This window comes from Dermacentor andersoni, chromosome 11, assembly GCF_023375885.2.
Source record: "Dermacentor andersoni chromosome 11, qqDerAnde1_hic_scaffold, whole genome shotgun sequence".
Taxonomy (NCBI): domain Eukaryota; kingdom Metazoa; phylum Arthropoda; class Arachnida; order Ixodida; family Ixodidae; genus Dermacentor; species Dermacentor andersoni.
In genome coordinates, this window is record NC_092824.1 from 100,524,714 (window position 1) to 100,545,780 (window position 21,067).

The window sequence follows — 21,067 nt, forward strand, 5'->3', positions numbered from 1 at the left end:
ATGTATAAGACTGAGCACGATCGATTGTAATACCCTGCGAGGGAGAGAGAGAGAGGCAAAGGAAAGACAGGGGGGTTAACCAGATGTTATCTCCGGTTGGCTACCCAGTACCGGCGGAGCGGCAAAGGGATGCGATAGGTGAGAGAGAGAAAAAAAAACAAACACACACACACATACCCTGCGAGTATTACTAAAGCATGTAATATCTTGGCACTGCAATTACCCTATGAACTCACAGGGTAATTCTACATGAACACCATTCAAAAATTAAATTATGGGGTTTTACGTGCCAAAACCACTTTGTGATTATGAGGCACGCCGTAGTGGAGGACTCCGGAAATTTCGACCACCTGGGGTTGTTTAACGTGCACCTAAATCTAAGTACAGGGGTGTTTTCGCATTTCGCCCCCATCGAAATGCGGCCGCCGTGGCCGGGATTCGATCCCACGACCTCGTGCTCAGCAGCACATGAACACCATGAGCCAGTCTGTGGTTCGCAGTATTTCGATATAAATAAAATAAATAAAATAAAATAAATAAAATAAAATAAAATAAATAAATAAATAAATAAATAAATAAATAAATGCAACTGATGCAGTCCTATGATGGTAAGTCCCTGGGGGCAAGGAAATCGCCTAGAAGCCGCAAGGGAACGCCGAGTACTAGTTCAGCCACCGAGCATCCGAGATACCTGTGGTAGACGGCTCGTAGACCTCGCACCACCACTGACATATCATCGAACCAGTCGTCGCGGTAAAGACGAGCGGTGAGGGCAGCCTTCATCTGGCCATGGAGTGTATAGGCCATGCCGGTCGCAGATATGTGGCAAGTCGTATCGCGGCAGCGTTTCAATGTCGAGATGATATGAGGGAGGGACGTGAATAACGCGGGCTCAAATTGGCGTCCCCAGTCAGTCACCAAAACCGTGAGATCGGAACGGAGACAAAGGCATAGGCAGCATTCTCAGCTGTGACGTCCGCAATCGGCACAGCTTCATAGGACCGCGTGTAAAACGATTGACCGTCGTGCGCAAGTATATCTGAGACCGTGTGACGAGGGAAGAGCGCCAACGACGTCAATGAGCACGGGATCGAAACGTCGGCTGGTGGGGAAAAAAAGGAAGCCTTAATGGGGGTCTCTTTGTGTGTGACGTGTCATTTTGGTACACTGGCATGGCACGCGACTGTGGGCTGTTATGATCGGCCAGCGGGGGTAGTAACCTTCTATCCTCTCCTAGCCCTCTGTGACGAATCGCCTCGTGAAGCCAACAATGCGCCTCCCTCGGACGGATTGCCGGTGCCGCAAGGCGAGACACGATGTGCGGACCGAGTATTGTTAGCTGGTTCGCAGTCACCTTCGCGGACCAATTGGAGCATGAAAACTCCTGGAAAAGGGTGTTCTACGGCGTTCCCCCACGGACTCCGGTAATGGTCACGGTCGTTTGGCAGACGCTGCAGCTAACTACGGGGTCTTCTCATGAACCAAGACGTGCCAGCTTGAGTCAAGCGTGACAAAACGTGTCTGCGAGGCCCCACTCCTTTCGGTGTGTTCAGTCAAACAGAAGTGCGGGAGCGAGTGTGTGAAGCCTCGCCTTCAGAGGCGAGTCCTTCGACGACTTTGGACTCTCGCATTGGATGAAAGTTGGACGGCAGTTTCCCGGGCCTAGGGACCTAGGGAAGACAGAGGGGGTTTTAAGCAGCCGTTTCCGGCTCCTTGGTGTGCTTCGTTTCAGTCGTGCTAGACTGATTAGATGTAACGTTCTCCACCCTTCATGTGGATGTTGTAAATAAATCCCGTACTTCTCGTTCTCGACGAGAACGAGTTCCTCCCTTCAACAACGTCCTTAGCTTGGATGAGTGCGACGACCGCATGGGCCAGCTACCCCTTTTTGACGTGCCCGACCGCAACTTTTACAGACGGGGCACATTGGCGGATATCCGCGTTCGTGTGCGGCCACACCTGTAGCGCTCAATGACATGCCGTTGTGTGGCTCTTATACCTGGGTGGCAGATGTCGTTGCAGAGAATGAGAGACGGAGCGTCGGTAGTGCTACGGTAATATATTCGCAAGGGATAGACGCGCCGACGTGTCGCACCACAGTGATTCGGGCGCGCACATGTCACGTACAAGCTGAACGTAGAGAGAGCAGTAGGGCGCAGCGCTTCGAGTGTAAGCTTCCCGGGAGATGTGCACTCAGTGTAGAAAACGCGCAGGTCGCTTCGTGGATGCCGCGCGAGACCTCGCGGTGGCGCTCCCGTCGCTTTCCATGGGCGGCTTGCACGAATAATTAGTAACGAAAATAATAACGAGTTGAAGAACGCGTTCTTAAATGTTCCATAGACAACGCCTAGTCCGCACAAGAAAGCGTTCTTAAATGCTTTATTATTTTCGTTATTAAATGTTCGTGCAAGCCGCCCCTGGTCTTCCGATGTACGACTACCCGCCTTACCCTTCAAAATTTCTTGAAAATGGAGGATTGGCCCGCGAGCGTCGACACATGTTTTGCTCTGGTGGCTTTACAACTGGTGCGCGAAGTCGATAGCACGTCTGTGGTTGTTTACGTGTGCGTACTCCATTACACGCAAGCGCGGCAATTCTTTGCCTGCAGCTGCTTTCGTGAGGTGTCGTTAACTTTATTACCTGTTTCGCCATATCAATAAATGGCTGGGTTTAAAAAAGAAGAGTGGTGAGAGGCCTAACCTTTCACACGAGTAAACGCTATGTCTAATGTCGTGCGGCCATCGCTTACCGTTTGAGCACCAGTTCTTATAGTGTACATATCTGGCACTGCGTGTAAGTAACGGAGTTATCTGATACATTTCCGACGTACACGATGAGAAACATAATAGTTACTATTTATAAATTATTAAAGCATACTGCCACATGATGACTGATCAGACTTGACGTCCCAAAGTGTCAGCCGCCGTAGGTCGCGGGAAAGCCTATCACTAGTTTTGGGCCACCTAGGGTTGCTTACCGTGTACTTAGATCTGAATATACAAGGCCCTGTGAGATTCTGCCTCATCTGAATGTGGCTTTCGAGATCAGGAATCGAACGCGCAGCTTTATGTTCAGCAGGAGAACATCATAGTCAGTGAGCCACCACAGCTGTTGAAGCGTACTTCAGGCCCCGGACTCCGGATGAATAAAGTTTACCTTACCTTTCATGGTCGTGCAGTCAGCAAGAAGAACCTCACCCGGATGCATCCGAAAGTCGACGGCGTTACATGTGTCGCGGTGTCCAGGTATACATTACGCAAGTCTTTATACCAGCACTCGCACAGTACCGCAGTCCTATGCCTCACGCTGTAATGGTATACGGTTGAACCGCTGACAGATTGTTGAGTCACAAAGCCTTTGTTCTTCGCCTCTTGTACCTCGGTTCCTAACCATTTGGCACACGCACTGGCACTGTAGGTGTTATCCCACAGGCAACGCTACGTGGAAGCCGCGTCACATTCCAACACCTTTTTATTTTTGCCACGCGCCCCCCTGCGCGCCATGCCTTCTCGCCGGATGATTCGTCAACAGGGCGTTCTTTGTGCGTTTGCTTGTTCTCTCAGTCGCATGACGAACCATTGTGTGTCACCTGCACCCTCATGCCTGGCTTACTGCAAAGGAAATCCTCCGTGGCCCGCTACTGCCGTGGTTCCGTTAGGCGCCAACACTGCCAGCTGACGTAAATTGCACGCGCAGATAACGCAACGTGCGCATACATAAGTAGGTAATAACGCGCGTCCCTCGCGTTGGCTTAGCACGGTCCATGGAGAGCGTTCGCGCTGAATATGTAACACTCTGCTTATGATGGCAAGTGCGCGTAAGTATGTCACGTATGGACAAGCAGTCGATCAGTCTATGTCTGTTCGGCGACGCATCTTTTTGCAAAAGAAAACATTATAGAAAAACCAGTATACATTGCAAAAGCCAACACACTGTTTAAGTTCTAATAAAGTGAAGCGAAGGGTTTCAGCATTTCTGCATACACCCGAGTATTTCAACCGAAATTTAAAACAATAGTCGACAGCACATGTATACCACGACGCTTGGATAGAGTAACACACCTTTAGACAGCGCACGTGCATAGGGGAAAAAAAAAGAAGAAAACGTCGAACACAAGCAGGCTGAGTGAAGATGCACTCAGCGTGGCGTTATGGTAATCTAATAAGAACGTTTAGAAGAAAGCTTCATATTCAACTTAAAAAAGATGCATACAGGTTAAAATTGTGAAAATTTAGGTTGGAGTTAGTTTTGCGAACCCTGCTACCCACATAAAGTCATTGAGTTCCTGCTAATACTTTGAGCCAGTAGCTTTGCCCAGACGAAATTATCAGGCGCCGACTAAGCATCTATTTAGACTGCGAGGTAATCTGTAATTTGTTGAGAACCCTTTTAAGTAAATGTTTTTTTTTTCTTGCTTATTGCCACGACTTCCAGACAACGCGATCGTACGTCCGCTGAATCATTCAGCCATAACGAGCGGATTGCACTGATGGAAAACACGTCGCATTGTGGACATCGGGACAACGAAACCTGCGTCATGTTACCCGCTCCAATTTCTCAAGTTACAGCCATAGTAACACCAACGGTTAGTGAAGTGCCTAACTTCATCCATCTTCTCGCTTCTAGCATGCTCCATCGTTATGTAATTAAGCAAAGCGTTGGTTTGGAGTATGTCGTTACTCGCCGTGACGGGATAACCGCGCAAGCGAGCGACAGAAAAAAAAAAGAACAGCGATGTCCTCGTCTTTTTCTTTGTGCCATTATTCTACTACCTCAAGAGCATGAATGTATCTCAAATGAACGGAGAGTAAAGCGTATTCGTTCACCTCCACAACCATGAAAGTGATGCTCATAACTACAGGAAGTGCGGAGGGAGCAAGCTTATGGTCTCACAAAATGTTCAAACCGTCTTCAACAGAATAAGCCTTGGGCACCAACAGTGAACCTCGGACTTGCGCCTCGAACTGGGTCTTCTACGTGAGGGATCTTGCCCAAAGAAAAAAAAAAAGCTTGGAACCTGAAAACATTGTAGATGTCCATTCGAGCCGTGAAAGTCTAAAGTGCCATCCAAGAAAAGAGATGGCCTGACGTCTACGATGAAAATTATGATTCGATGACGACACCGACGATCACGACCGCTCACACGTCGTGCATTTTTGATTAAAAGCTGACGGGGACAAGTAAATGTTGGGCGACACCTTCTGCCAAGGCAACACGATGATGCCATACATGATAATACCTGCGGTAGAGGCCAGGGAACATAGACGAAGTATTCTTAACAGATAATTTGTCAGAATCTTACGACACAGAAGTTAATGAACCGGGAGGTTTGAGTTCGTAGAGAGTGGTCGTAGAAGGAATGTCACTCTATCCGGCGTTGTGACAAACGAACTTGCCTTGGTCTCGGCGTAGAGAAGGATACTTTTTATAACGTAGACGCCTAACGACAGTCTTTGCGCGACCACAGTTGATGATTGCCAGAGTGTTGTGTTTTCTGTATTTCACTGTACGAATCCATTGACAGATAGCGGAGGCAAGAAGTCTGGAAGAGGCTGGAGAAAGCAGTATTTTACATGTCCTACCAATGGGTATTGTCAACCATGTGAAAAGTTCATACTTCGGCAGCAGCATTCTCGATGAAGTGTTGTGGCCAAACGTAAATTTCACGCGGTCTGAAAAAGCAAGCCTGTATCTGACTCCGATTGCAGCCCAGGAGGTGCACGCAAATGTTGTTGGCTACCGAGAAGTCCTCAATTCTCTACAAAGGGAGACAGACTCGGGCGAAAACAACAAAAAAGGTCACATTCGTCAACGCAGGACCACAAGGCGTGTAACGAGCAGGGTTTCGACACCGAGTCACTGGCATGCACCCGAGTGTGGCAACACCTTCCGGTGGGTGACATTATCGACAGCAGGTGACTCCGCGGCGTGCCCCGCTGTGTACGGTACCGCGGAGTCACGCTTTGTTCACTCCGCACGCCACCCACGCGCGTGTGCCCGTGAGACAGCGTGAGTGGCGCGCACGGATATATAACATGCGCGTATGCAGCTACCTATCGATAGGAGTCAGGGCCAAGGCTACATGCGCGCGAGTTCTACCGCTGGTGAACGTGCGCTCCTCTGCTCTTGTTTTGTCTGGAGTATCATCTTTGAAACCTAGAAAGTGCTTCAGCGAGCACTACTCGAGAAGAAAGAAAATGGCAACTGGTGAAGTACGCTCAGCCCGCCCCGTCGCCCATTTGCCATCGAGTGTAACGTTAGCTTTGTTGGCCATCTGCGCGGCACTGCAAGTACTTCTCTTGGATGGAGTGTCCGCTGCTCAGGTGAGTTGAAAGGTATCAATTTTCTTTAAGAGGTGATGATCGAACTCGTAAATAGTTTTTTTTTCTCAACTGAGGATTAATGTGTCTGGCTTTCGAAGCACAATGTTAGTGCCGTCTGATTCCATATTACAATTTGCTTGTGATTATTGGATGCGTAGGTGATGCAGCAGGTCGGTGTGTTTGTTTTATAGAATAATGGCTTCTGAATCGGACTCTGTTCATAAAGTGGCTTTGCACTCTGAAATTACCCAGAGATCTAGACTAGTGGAGAGTATCACAGAGGCATATGACACGGCCTATGTGTCACGTGTCTGTGATTTTCCCCATCCGTCCAGGTATTTTCGTAACTTGGCGCACGACTTGAAGTTACGTTGAAGCAACAAGCGCGCTGACAAACTTTGCCCTGTACATACCTGTTACTACACAAACAGAGCGTTCGCCTCAACTTACTTTCTTTTTCACTCAGGAACCAGAACTCCCCGACGAGCACGCACGAGTGGCCATCAGGCCAGAAATGCTGTCACTGCGCACCGGAGAGCGCAGGTTGTACGTGCCGCTTCGGCGTAAGCGGGCTGCCATCGAGTCCTTCGCCGGACCTGGGGTGTCGCCGGCCAACTGCACCTTCGAAGGCGCCGTCTACGAACAGGGTGTCAGCGGTACGGGCAGGGCGGTGGTGATTGCGTGTCCCGGCGACAAGGAAGTGCACGCCATGATTATCACGGCTCAGGGTGAAGCGATCTCGGTGGCCCCCAACCGGAACCGCAGTGGGGGTGTCGCCGACAGAAGCGAAGACGAAGGAAGACACGTGGTGCGCCGCGTACCTTCAACGTCCAAGTTGCTGACCTCTTGGAGCAAGCTGTCCACCAGAAGACGCAGGTAAGCCGCCATTCGAGCACGAGGTTTCCCTCTTGGATCTGTTCTATCCACTTCGTGACGTACCGCATTGCCGGTTCGTTTGAGCCTAGTTACGTCTCGTGTCCATACGTTCATGTCCGTCGCTCTTCCGTGCTGTTCACCTTAAGAGCAAATGTCGCACTTGGTACTCATTGTGCGGGTGCTTTGCGAGAGAGACTGCGCCCCGCAGTTACCTGCCCTGCTGACTTAAGCACGTGGATTCAAGCGGATTCCCATTATAGAAATTTACTGAAGTTCTTGCATGATCTGTCGTTGCGCCTGTTCGTACTTTTCACCTATTCGTATAACTCTTTGGGACTGCTGTACTTCTTTGGAAAGGGCTTTTACCGTTGTGACGTTTTTTTTTTGTAGTATTATAACCATAAAATTGCACATTGTCATTCGGATGTCGTACATACCAACCCCAAGATCGCCCTGCTAATCGATGAGTTTCGTTACGGTCATGCCTCTGTAGATCGTTGCCTCTGAGCGTTGCTTTAGGGTCTCTAATGCTTATACTGGCAATTTAAAGATGGTGGGGGGCATGTGTTGTGGGGATAATTTGCCATTTCTTTACGAATTTTGATGAAACTACTCAGGCTCGTTCAGATTTTTCTGCTGGTTTTAAGCGTCCAGCTATATATGCAATATGTGTTCCTGAGATAAATAATAATTACCCGGTATTGTTTGCTCGATCAATAATAATAATATACATATTTGTGATAAAGTTGTTATAAACATGTGGATGGATACAAGACTTTATGAGGAAGGCAAAGCTGCAAGCACATTTAAACTCCGTGTTTGATTTTCCTTTTCACTTCCTCCAGTGCAGGGTGGCAAACAAGAATCTCTTCCGGTTGACCTCGCTACCTTTCCCATCCCATGTATCTTTCTATCTCTCAATCTCGGCCAATTTTTCGTGATTTTACAACACAATGAAGGTTAGCGTCTGTGCATTGAGTAAGGAGCAGTAAAGTTTAAAGCACACTAGGTTGTGGTTGTTGTGTTTGATGATGATGATGATGATGATGATGATGACCGGTACTTCATCTGCAGAGCTACTGCGTCCAATCGTCGTGCCATCGAGCTGGCAGTCTTCGTGGATGCCGCTCTCAGGAACAGAAGTCCCAACGAGAACGAGCTGCACAAGCGGCTAATAGCCATGCTGGAACAGGTGGGCGTTCACCAACCAAGCGACCCAGCCAAATGAGGCCCTTAGTGGCGTTACATTTCTATTTGGGAGTTTAACTATATCGAAACACCTCTCTGAAATACGTTTCTCGTTACCTTTTCGTTGCAGATCCAGCTTATTCTGGAGTACAGGTCACTTGGAATACCGATCGGGCTGGATATCGTCCACCTTGAAGTCCTCGACTCGAGGGTGAGGTCTTGCGGGAATTACTGCGGAAGACGCACGAACGAGAAGAAAGGGGTTAACCGAGGGGCCCGATTATTATTAATCGTATTATGAGAGGCCAACAAACAAATACGCCAAGGACAACATCGGGGAAATTAATTGTACGTACTAATTGAAATTAAAGAAATGATAAATTAATGAAAGTGAAAGTGGATGAAAAAACAACTTGCTGCAGGTGAGGAATGATCCCACGTCTTCGCGTTACGTGTGCGATGCTCTAATCAGTTGAGCTACCGCGGCGCCGTTTCCCCATCCACTTTCTTGCGAATTTATGTTTTACTACTACATCTAACCTTGGGAGTGTTAGCCAGTGCCACCACTCACAAGCCTTGGCGGCGGATGTGGAACATCCTTTCTGCCGCAAGCGTCACGAGTATGTGATCATATTGGGTGAAGGCAACTGGTCAACGAAGGCAATTGGCCACGACATGAATGTCATGCGGAAGCCGCATGGCATTCGTGTCGTGGCAGGTAACCTTTCGGCGAGAGAGAAGAAAGGGCAGGGACATCGACCAGACGCAAGTCTGGTTTTCTACCCTATCTACAGGGACATCGGTAAAGCGATGAAACTAAATAAAAGCGTGCAAGGAGAGGGACAGAGAAAACGCTAGCGAGTTGTTCACATATGGAAGTGCACATTAAGATTCAGGAAGTGCATCAACTACCGCGTTGCTTTCTGGGCTATAGAGACTCATACGTGGCCTTAGGGTAACTTCAGTTGAATATACCGTTCAGCCTGCTGGTTATTCGACGAGGGCTTTAATTGTTATTATTTCGACTAATATTGTCGATAGACTGCGGGAATCATTACATCAATCTAGGCTTTCAGGTCACGCTTCCGGAACTTTCTATATTGTGCTCTCCGGTGCGGATAAGAAATAACTTAGTAACAAACATCAAGCTTGTTCCACCATTTTGTATAATTTCGAGTATCCATGTGACGTCATAGATGTCACGATGTTATCACTGTCTTTAATCCACTTCGTGTACGTATCAGAAAATTACCGAACCATGCAGGCGCTATGCACTTGCATGTGCCCGCAGCGGTCAAAGCAAGCATCCAGATTGCGCTACGCAGTTAATGCAAATGCATACTCTATCATCGCAGTCTGGTCCCAGCACTGCCGGTGGTGAGATCGACGACTACTTAGACAACTTCTGCACGTGGCAGTGCAGGCGAAACAAGGAAGCGGCCAGCCAAGGACGTGGACAGTGGGACCACGCGATACTGATGTCCGGACTCGACCTACACAGTGTGCGTATTGCTTGAATGTGGGCACCATTTGCTCTAGCGTGCGGCGTAAAAGTCGGATCGCATTCTTTAAGGAGCCTCGATGTAGTAAATTGTCTGTTATAGCGAAGTAATCTTACAGCCGGTAGCTAGACCCGGACTGGGAATGTATGAAAACACGATGGCGCTGTCGGGCCTGAAATTCCTTATTGCGTGCGCGCTCTCCAGACTTGGCCTCCACTTTGTATAATGTAATCTTAAAAATGTGAAAACTTCACCTGTGAAACTTAGTTCTCTGGCCAACTCCGGGGAAACGAATTAGCAGACATAACGATGTATACAGGTAGCGATTAGTCAGGGGCTTATGCAACGGTGCTCAAGTCTGGCTGCGACCGCGTAATGATGTTGTCATTGACTATGGCTCACGTTGTCTGTGAAGTTTCTTTGAACTACCTATAGGCTGAAAAAGTCGCTGTTTCGCCCGAAAGGCGAAGCATTGATTGCGATAGCAAATTATTAGACAGCAATACGCAGTAAGGTTAGTTATTTTATCAGCTGTATAATCTACTGTAAACATTCGCTTACTAAGTTAACAAGCATGATGTCACGCGTACACAGGCAAACTCAAACACATATCACTCTATGGCCATGGACACTTGCTGTCAGAACGCTGCAAACTCGGACACATCTCACTCGATGAACGCAGACACTCGCTGTCAGAACGCTGGCAAACGCGAACACATCTCACTCGATGACCGCGGACCCTCGCTGTCAGAACGCTGGCATGATGAAGAGCGGCAGCAGCGACGAGTGAATTTTCTTTCCTGCTGCATCTCGCTTCAACGCGAACTAGGCGAGCGAGAACACAGCGCACGCGAAGCCATCTACTATCTCAGGTTGCCTAGCCTTCGAACTCACCACAAATTACTTGCAGGATAGGACGCGCGCGGCTGCGCTCACTCGTAGCATGCGCAGTCGCGGCCGGAGTAGAAGCGGAGATGCATGCTAACCTGCCCAATTAATTCCCACATCCCTCCTAGCGCGTGCATGTCTCCCCGCTTGCCCCTCTTGCTTGCGCGAAGAGTCGGCGCGCACATTCCCCACTTTCCTCCCTTGCGTGCGCGAGAAGACGCCGCCGCACCCAGCCACTGCCCTTCGCCGCTCACCCTCGTATGTTTTCCCTCACACCTCCAGCATACGGCGTGCGGCCGCTGTCTTATTGCATTTGGTTTTTGTGGAACCTCACGGCGACGCCGACGCCAGACGCGGACGGCGGCAATTCGGCCGGGCGCTATTGAAATAAAAAAAAAATTCAAGAACCCAGTGCCCTCTTTGCAGACGTGCAGCTTATCCGCACATCGCACGCGTGCATGCAGGGCAAGAGCAACAACGTGATAGGTCTGGCGTTTGTGGGAGGCATGTGCCAGTGCCGCTTCAGCTGCAGCATCATCCAGGCGGAGAACTTCCAGGCGGCCCTGGAGGCGGCGCACGAGATGGGGCACAATCTGGGCATGGATCACGACGGAACCGGAAACAGATGTAACCCGAGCCGCTTCATCATGTCACCCAGCGTAGGCGCAGGAAGGACCAGCTGGTCTGCCTGCTCGAGACAATACCTCGACGACTTTCTCAAGTGAGTGCTGTCGCGTCCTTGGTCATAAAGAAACGGCTGAGTGCAACGGGATTTATGGGATAGTTATTGCACAGTCCATGTTCGAATGACCTGTGAAGCTGGCTAGTGTGTCTCCCTTCAGATTGGTCCTTCTGTGTGCCTAATACAGATCTCCTTCCAACAAAAGATATTTGAGGTCTATATATATAGACTTTCTAACTGGTTTTTTGAACACAGTCTGTAGAGAATAGCTGATAAAAAGCGTAAAACTACAGGTTTAAATGCTGTGTGCAGACATCCTATAAGCTTTATTAGTGTTCTCAATCTATAGACGGCCTGCCTCGGTTCCTCAAGGGCTATACCGTTCATCTGCTGAGAACGCGGTCGTGGGTTCGATTCCTGGTCACGGCGGACGCACAGTTATGTAGGGCTAATGTAAAAATAAATAAATTATATAAATAAATAAATAAATAAATAAATAAATAAATAAATAAATAAGGAAAACGAACTATTCATACGAACGTTTATACTATTTACTGCTTTAGAATAAATTTAAGCTTTAAGTCCAACAAAATTTATTTCAAAGCCGTGTCGCTTGTTTACGAACATATCCTCTCATAACTGAAGAACGAATTAAAACTGCTTGAAAAGGCAGTTAAGCAGAACAGGTACTAGGACTAGTTCGCCACTGAACACGATATGTTACGCTTGCAGTTAGTGGGCTCTAGGTGCATCTGGCAGGATGCTTAATTGTAAGGTATTTTACGCCTATCTCTAATTATTCATTCGATTCCCCTTTCGACCATCCATCGCGATTAGATTTTTGTACGTGCGCGCGCGCGTATGTGGCACGTGACCATACCTGTACAACGCTGGCGCAGAGAGTTGAGACCCTTGAACATATAGCTCTCGCTTTAAGCTTCCTGTCCTTTATTTATTGTCCATATGTTTCTTTGCCGTGCAGCGAAATATAATTGTGCACCGCTGAAATACCGTGACGCCAACGAATGTTTACAGTGCGGCATTGCGTTGTATGCCCCGCGCGCGTGTATGTGAAAGTGAACGGACGATCGAAAGGATCGCCAATAACATAATAGTGTTAGTAGTAGTAGTAGTAGTAGTAGTAGTTGTAGTAGTAGTAGTAGTAGTAGTAGTAGTAGTAGTAGTAGTAGTAGTAGTAGTAGTAGTAGTAGTAAGTAGCATCAGCAGCCGTAGTAGCAGTTGCAGCAACAGGAGGAATAGGTGCACAAGTAGAAGTAGTGGTAGTACTAGTAGTAGTACTGGAAGTCATTTGAAGAAGAGGCGGTGCAGTCTAGTAGCAGTAGCATCAGTAGTCATAGTAGCTGTAGTAGTAGCAGTAGCTAGTAGTAATAATAGTTCTAGTAGTAGTGGCAGCAGCATCAATTTCAGTAGGCGTAGGGGTATTCAACTTTATTTTGTTCTTACAGTATGGTCACTCGAGAACGTTGCATCTTCAGCCAAAGGCTACATAGGGAATGGAGAAACGGTATGGTATTACGGCCCTTGGCGACTCACGTGTGACTTCCTGTTGCAGGAGCCGAACGTCGTCCTGCCTGGCGTCGAAGACCAGTCACCCAGTTGAGAAGTTGAGCGAAGACCCGCTCCCTGGCCAGGTGTTTCCGGCGGACGACCAGTGCAAGCTGGCGCTGGGAACAAAGTACATCGCGTACACTTCGTCCAAGAGCCCCTTCAATGTAAGCTGCACTTACATAGAAGGACTTAGTTTACGTCTTTATTTGCTGTTACGTTCACAACTCGGCCAACCAGCTCACTTTGCGGTACAACTCTAATTAGGCAGCTGGAGACTGCACAGGGCATGAATAGCGTCGCTGAGCTAACAGAATTCCGCGAGAACGTGCCGCTGTCTCAGTAGGAACATTGGGGAGCTTTAGCTAGGGGTGGCAAAGTGGCATTCGCGCGCTGATTCAACCTTAGCGTACTGCCTCCACCATGAAAGAAATAAAGTTTGTGAGACTGACTGCGCACAGTCTGAACTCTCGACGCCTTTTCGTTCGCCAGGGCTGAAAGCGTACGCTAACTGTGCGTCTGTTCATTTCCCAAAGCTGCGTATTCTTAAAGGCCACTAAATAGAAAAATCACTTGGGACTGTATCAGTAAATTACCTTTCGAAAATGAAGAAGAAAAAGATCTTGCCGTGAGAGGAGAGTGGATAAGTTGGAAAAGGCGCGAAAATACGACAGACATTTGGCGACGCTGACTTGGAGTTTCTGCACGAGCCAGTCCATGACGTAATGAATTATTACGGCGTAATTATTTTTTGTCGGTAAGTGGAGTAAAAATTTGGAGTACGCTTAAGCTTTGCGTTTAAGAGTGAAGCGCGATAGCATTAAAAGATTCATGACTGCTTCTCACGCTTCCCAGCAACTGCAGTTTATGTAAGCGTAATGTTTACCTGGATACGCTTACGGCGAACGCTATGCACGAATACGAATTTTCTGATAGAAACGCAGCCTCTTGCATGGGCCGCGGATGCGTGGAGGCGAGCGCCATCTGCCTGGTGTTGCAAGGAACCGCGCAGGCCGCGCTATGAATGGTACGAATGTTGCAAAAAAAAGTAGTTTCTGTTTGCGTTTCCGGGTAACATGATTATGTTTTCTCGTATATTCAAATTACAATCCGACGCTATCATGTCTGTAGGTTGTGTGTCGTACTTTACGATTTTTCTGACGCATTTTACTTTGAGAAATTCAGTTAGTTCAGTAGTGTCTCTGCGCTATACGGAGGACCTGCGTGGTTGGGTATGCTCTTAAGACGGTCGGCACTGGACGTCCGACGCCGATGCCGAATTTAGCTGCGACTGGGCCTTTAGACCCTATCGCGTTGAAAACGTCTTTATTGCTGGTCGGCGTCTTTGTCGAAGGCCTGCGAGGGGATGGGGAAACATTACCGCCCAAGCACTCCGTACAGAGGTTTAACCAGCGAAGCTGAAACGTGCGGCCCCGGTGTTTATTACTGGGTTAATCCCGACGGTTCATTAAACGACGGCTTGGTGGGCTGCCGGATCCTCGGTACGTAGTTGCTGCGTGAGTTTGTCGAGCCTGTTCTTGTACCCGGGTTGCAGCATCGGCACTGCGTAGACGAACTCGTTCCCGGTTCTGCTCGCGGCGTTGCTGATCGAAGGCTGCCTGCTCCTCAGTAGTGAATGCGCATGACACGTGGCCTACCCATTTCGGAGCCGGAGAAAAACTGCTGCGCGCGCACTAGGCTGCGACGGAGAGCAACGACGTCATTACTGGTGCAGGAAATCGCGCGCTCTCTTTCTCCATTTTATTTCGCGCATGCGCACGGGGTTGCGCCGGAGGGGTTTTCGTCGTGCAGGCGACAGACGGATGGACGAATCGGCTAGCCGTATACAGCTTCACAGCAAAATATCGTCACGCTCGTGTACTCTTAGCAGAAACTCTAAGTTACCGGCTTCCCAAATGTAAGAAAGGAGTGTTTGATAGGAGGTTACGTTGAGCTGGGTCTGTAGGCCGCCTTCGTCTTGCAGGCTGTCATTGGCTTGTGCGTCATGATGGCGTCTAACTGGGGTTGTAGCTGGGCAAGTCCACAGTAAAGGCTGTATTCTCGACACGCATGGCAGCTGCACGAAAAATGGTATTTTGACTTTCATTTCTTTTTTCTCAGGAAACAACCTATTACCGTGAAGTTAAAGAATATGTACCTTCGAAAGAATAATTTGTCAGCCTAAACTAACTTAGTCTTTCTCTTTATTGTTTCTTTATTATTGCCCTACACGTGTTCACATCGTCGTTAGCCATTACGCGGAGCGGTCCGGTGAAAACGCTGCGGGAAGAAACAATGATTTGAGTATAATGTGTCCCAAAGCACGTATGCTCCGGTTGGAAAGGAACTTTATCATTTTACCGGGAAAAGTTACCATCATTTAATTGCCTGCGGCAGTGTTGGTAATGCGTAACGCTACATTTTACACTTATGCTGGGCAAGCGCACGCGCGCGCGCACGGATGATGTGCCATTCCTCGGCGTGTCGTGTGCGATTAAGATAGGTTGCCTTAGAGACGCTCTCGTTTACTAAATGTGTAGCGATCTACTTACAGTGCCTTACTCTGAGATACTGATTACACACACATACTTTCTCTCTCTCTCTCTCTGTCTGTAGGACGTGTGCCAGGAACTGTGGTGCCAGGCAGGGCAGTGGGCTAGTTTGGCGCACCCCGCTCTGGATGGCACAACCTGTGCCGCTGGAAAGGTATATCCACGTCCCTTATATTCACTGAGTTGCGTAGTTAAAAAAAAATATAAAAGATGAGTACGAATCGTCGCCAACGAGTTCAGCCAGCTGCGGTAGCCTAGTGGCTATGGCGTATTGCGTTGCTGTGCTCGAGGTGGCAGGTTCGTTCGCGGTTACAGAGTAATGCTTATGAAGCCGGAAAGAAAAGAAAAAAAAAACGAAAGCGCTCGTATGCCTAGATTTAGGTGCACGTCAAGGAATTTCATGTGGTCAACATCGATCCGAAGTCTCCAACCGCGGCGTTCCTCAAAATCGCATCGTTATTTTGACGCGCAACACCCCAGAATTAATGTGTGCATTTTAACCAACTAGCCCAAACATCGGTCCTGCTAGCTATCCCAATATTAACCCCACAAAGAACAGTCTGCGGTTAGAGCGCGTCACAATAAACATGAACGCGAACGCAAACCCACGCACGTCTGCACATACGGTGAAGTTACACTCGGCCGCGAAATCGACCGCCGCGCGATGGTAGAGGGATAATGAAGAGGGGTATAGAGATATATTTAGGACAGGGTGGGGCAGCTTGTTTGTACCGTATGTGTAACAGAATGTACCACTGGGCTAGTTGGTTTACTTGCGCCTTGGAACTGTATTAGCGCACAAAGACGTGTACGAGGAAAGGAGACAAATCGAGGGGCTTGTCCTGTCTTGTCTAAAGTGTATACCGCATGTCTTTAAAGTTAATGTAACGCCTGCCCGGGCCTTTAGGGTACTTGAATAAAGAAATAAAATAAATAAATAAACATGTGCCCCGCAAAGCGCGCCTACCTATTTGAAACTGGAAGAAAGGAGGAAAGCAAGCGGCAGGTGAATGGGGAAGGAGGAGATGAAAGGGGCAAGCGTAACTAGCGGCATACCGGACCGCGCCCTATCACTCCGTTCCCGTCGCGCCCCCGGAAGAGCAGCTGGAAGGAAATCGAGCAGTCTACAGACCTTTTCATAGCGCTAAGGGATGTGCAAATTATTTTGCATTGGTAGCTGTTACCGGTCTTCTACAACCTTCCGTAGTAGGGAATACAGTGGCGGCCGCACGTTAAATCAGTCAGGAGCCGAAAAAAAAAGGGGAGAAATCACAGTTCCGCCATAAGGGTAAAGCAATGAATTTGATAGCAACATATTAGAATATTACGGGAAGTGTAAGCCTCGTAGCTGCAGTGGCATTATGAATTGAAGTAAACGTAACCTGACTAAGTAAACACGAGCTGTTGTGCTAGGAGTCCTCTGTCTGAATCCTGATCGGACAATTTCATTTGTATTTATTAATTAAAGCCAACGCGTTTCTTAGCTAGTTTACCACCACTTTTACGTATCTAGTGCGTTTGAAATATCTTTCTTGGGCCGATGCCAAAGGTAATGCAAAGCCGCGCCAACAAAATTACGTCATCTGAAGGTTTGAGCCCTGTTATTGTTTCGCACTTTTAAGATTTAAGTCAGACAAGATTTAAGATAAAAGGCATGCCCTGTCGGTGTTTTATTTCATGACATTTGTTTGTGGGCTGCAATTTCCAAATTCTGAGGAATACCATTCTCAAAAATGTAAAACCTGTTATGAGCAGCTTTAGTGATGGAATGGTGTCGAAATGTAACTCGCATATAGCGCATGTCATATAACATGGCATAGCATATAGCATACCTATACCTAAATATAGACGGAACGTCACGGCGATGGCGATGACGATGGCAAAAATTTGCTTGGAATGTCCGTATAATTTCTATCACAATAAAAACCGTTAACACAAACTCGCCCCTTTCACCCGAAGGTTCGTTCCCGAGTCAACTGTGTGTCAGACGAAGAAACTGCTACAGTGTAGCGCTGCTCAGTAAGCGAGCGAACGAACGAACGAACGAACGAACGAACGAACGAACGAACGAACGAACGAACGAACGAACGAACGAACGAACGAACGAACGAACGAACGAACGAACGAACGAACGAACGAACGAAAGAACGAAAGAAAGAAAGAACGAACGAACGAACGAACGAACGAACGAACGAACGAAAGAACGAAAGAAAGAAAGATAGAAAGAACGCACGAACGAACGAACGAATGAACGAACGAACGAACGAAAGAACGAAAGAAAGAACGAAAGAAAGATAGAAAGAACGCACGAACGAACGAACGAATGAACGAATGAACGAACGAACGAACGAACGAACGAACAAACGAACGAACGAACGAACGAACGAACGAACGAACGAACGAACGAACGAACGAACGAACGAACGAACGAACGTAGTTCCAGCATTGTGCTTGGCATTTTTGTTTGCGAATGCGAATCATCATCGCTCGAATTCCTGATTAATCACATGCCTTATTCGTTCTTTCTGTCGAACGCAGTACTGCCGCGAGGGCTCGTGCGTGGTCGCAGCTCAAGATGGCGGCAGCGCGGCTACGTTGAAAACGGCCACTCGAACCACTAAGACTACCAAGACGACCCCAGTGCCGAGGCGACGCAACCCTGGCCTCTTCCCCGACATCACGAACATTTGGGACCGCTGGTTCCGTCAAGGGATTTCTAGGTGGTTCTGAGCGGAAGCGTTGCGCTTGCGACTTCTCACGCCACGTGCTAATGTGCGTATCTGTTGACAGTTTCCGCGCCATTTAAGGCGTGAATAGCGACGTGTGTATCACAGAAGCCCATTGCTACGAGGCAACTTTGTAGTGTAGCATATGGATAGCGAAATTGCGTGCGTATATGGATAGCGAATCAACAACGGCATTCTCTATATGTCGATTTCTAAAGTATCACGTTCAGCTCACGCCGATTGAAGCCACGCAGCGCACACAATTCCCCGTCGTTCGGCACAGCTCCAGGCGCCACGTCTCGCAAAGGTTCGAACGAGCCGTTAAGCAGAGCATCTGTAGCGGCAGTGCAAGTGGCTAACATGTAAGCCGATGCTTCATACGCGCGTTGTCGTCCCCATTGCCTACAGCGGCGCGAGCGCTTGCGTGGAAGACGACTGCCATCTTCCTCTCCCGCCCGAGCCCTCTCCCACAGCTGTCACTCTGGGGAAGGGCAGCGAGAAAGCAGGAGAGTCTGTCCTTCCCGGGCACTTCACCACAGCATGTAAACCTATCGGACGTCACAGAGCTCTCGCGCGACCGCATGTGCGTCTCAACGAACTCGGCCGCACGACATTACGCGCCCTTCGCATGGGCGGTGAAATTTCAACCACGAAAACGGGCCAACGAAAGGTATTTGCTTTAAAACATAGCACATGTGGGCTGGATGCGCGGCACGCTTATACGCTTTTACACCTTATTGTTCGACAGGCTAGTAAGCACAATCTTCATTAAGGAGCACCTTGAAAAACGCGTTTGTTTAAAGCTTATTTTACATGCAAACGCAGAGCAACCACGCGGCTTCACATACTTGACGAGAAGAGGTGATGCTACCCAATTGTGCATCACCGTGCTTCCGAATTTCTTGCTCTCGATGTTTCGAGCGACGTACATTTCTAAACGAATAAATTTGATGTGTTAAAGACTTCGTGCGCGCATTGCAATGAAATTAGCTTTAAGAAAATTCAATTAAAAGCATGCCATTAACATGTACAGCGCATAACAAAAGGAAGTGGCAGTGTGCCGCCACTTCTAGCTAGTTTGGGCCACGAAATGACGGCCTGCCGAACCTGGTGGCAAGTAGTGGCTAAAATTGGGCAGTTGTCGCCAACCTGCAGTGCTTGCAGGTTGTATACTGCGGTCGGTTATCGCCTGCGTTACCTCCCCCCCCCCCCCTCATCCTCACGTCCCGCCGCGGTAGCTTAGCGGCTACGCCGTTGCGTTGCTCAGCTCGAGGTCGTGGGTTCGATTCCGTCGCGAAGGCCGCATTCCGACGGGGGCGCAATGCAAGAACGCTCGTGTACTGTACAGTGGGTGCACGTTAAAGCACCACGTTTGGTCAAAATTAGTCAAAAAAAGAGAAAAAATTGTAATAATAGTCTTACATGCCTGGCTTTGTGCGGCCAAGCACAAGGTCACGGGATCAAATCCTGGTCGCAGCGGCCGCATTTCGACGGGAGCGAAATGCAAAAAAAAAAAAAAAGAAAAACCCAAAAACGTGTGCCGTGCATTGAGTGTTCGTTAAAGAATCCCAGGTAGTCAAAATCAATCCGGAGTCTCCCGCTACGGCGTGCCTCATAATCGTGTCGTGGTTTTGGCACGTAAAAGTCCAGAATCGAATTCATCAATTTAAATGCCTGGCTATACGTTTCAGAGGCACAGCCCAGCTGCCCATGCTGCGCATGCTTTCTAGGTAGCGTATGTAATCTATCAAAACTATGCAAGTCACCTAGCGCCACCGGGGGTGTTCAGGACCGTGCGCCATGTGACACTGGCCGACCCCTTGTGGCGGGGATTGTGGTGGCGATGCTCTCCTGGTGATGTGAAACGTATGAGTGCCATATGCAGATAACGAAACAGAACTCTACTGCTAGAGCATACGCATATAATTGCGAAATGATGTCTTCCGATCGTGTAGGCCTCTTGGGCTTTTTCCGCAGCGTTGTGACAATTATGCAATAAAGAATGTGCACGAGTGAAGTATGTAACCCTGCAATATTTTTAAAGGTTTCTTATAAAACATCCAAAATCAAGAAAGGGGCTGACAGAACGTCCCTGCAAAGACCATACCGCTGCCTTCCAGCTACCCCATGTATTGCACCCCAGACTCCTTGTCGCCATCTTAGCTCCTTCAAAACTACCCGACGCATTGCTGCTACGCTACTCAGGTAATTCTTTCAACTGATGTATTTTTACGTCTTTGTTACTCGCGCACTGACCGCCTGACCGGCTCTTCTAAAGCCACAAAAACATGCCGCCAACGACGCCCCTGAATGCTCCCTTACCTCTTGCTTCCCGAACACCTTCCCATGCCATTCTTTCCTTTTCTTTCTTTTCTCCCCGCCATCCCACTCTCCCGCTCTTGTCCCCTCGTCTTAGGAACCACGCTTACAGACGTCAGGTGACAGCGCTCATTCTCTTTGAGACCTCTCCCTTTACAAGAAGCCGCCACCGACAACAACCGCACTTGACGTCACTCTACTAACCCTTTAAAACTAACATGCCGAGGATGACGAGGCCGCCTTTGACGAAGATAGGTCCTCTTATCGAAACGGGGGCCAGCCTTTCTGAGGCACTTTTTCCCCGTTTATAACCCTTATAAGACATGTCATTCGGCTATAAGCAGCAACCCGTTATCTGTGTTGGCGTATGTACACCCGCGAGCAAAAGTATACGGACCAGGGATTGCGCGATAAAACTCATTTTCTCCTCTGTCGGCGAATGCAG

The 21,067-nt window shown here is 48.5% G+C and overlaps 1 protein-coding gene across 1 annotated transcript; it reads left to right on the forward strand.

Moving 5' to 3' along the window:
* The first annotated feature begins 6,798 nt into the window (after positions 1–6,798).
* On the forward strand, positions 6,799–20,320 carry LOC126539166 (A disintegrin and metalloproteinase with thrombospondin motifs 18-like). Its single transcript, XM_050185916.3, has 8 exons — positions 6,799–7,199; positions 8,274–8,391; positions 8,518–8,598; positions 9,743–9,889; positions 11,242–11,498; positions 13,033–13,192; positions 15,642–15,731; positions 18,116–20,320. The coding sequence occupies exons 1-8, from the start codon at positions 6,838–6,840 to the stop codon at positions 18,305–18,307; spliced, it is 1,407 nt and encodes a 468-aa protein (XP_050041873.2). The 5' UTR covers positions 6,799–6,837; the 3' UTR covers positions 18,308–20,320.
* Positions 20,321–21,067: the final 747 nt, after the last annotated feature.

Excerpts from the sequence above, each read along its gene's own strand:
- LOC126539166 (XM_050185916.3), top strand. The coding sequence starts at position 6,838 with ATGCTGTCACTGCGCACCGGAGAGCGCAGGTTGTACGTGCCGCTTCGG. Across the intron at positions 8,599-9,742 it reads TTGAAGTCCTCGACTCGAGG|TCTGGTCCCAGCACTGCCGG; the intron begins GTGAGGTCTTGC and ends CTATCATCGCAG. Across the intron at positions 9,890-11,241 it reads CCGGACTCGACCTACACAGT|GGCAAGAGCAACAACGTGAT; the intron begins GTGCGTATTGCT and ends GCGTGCATGCAG.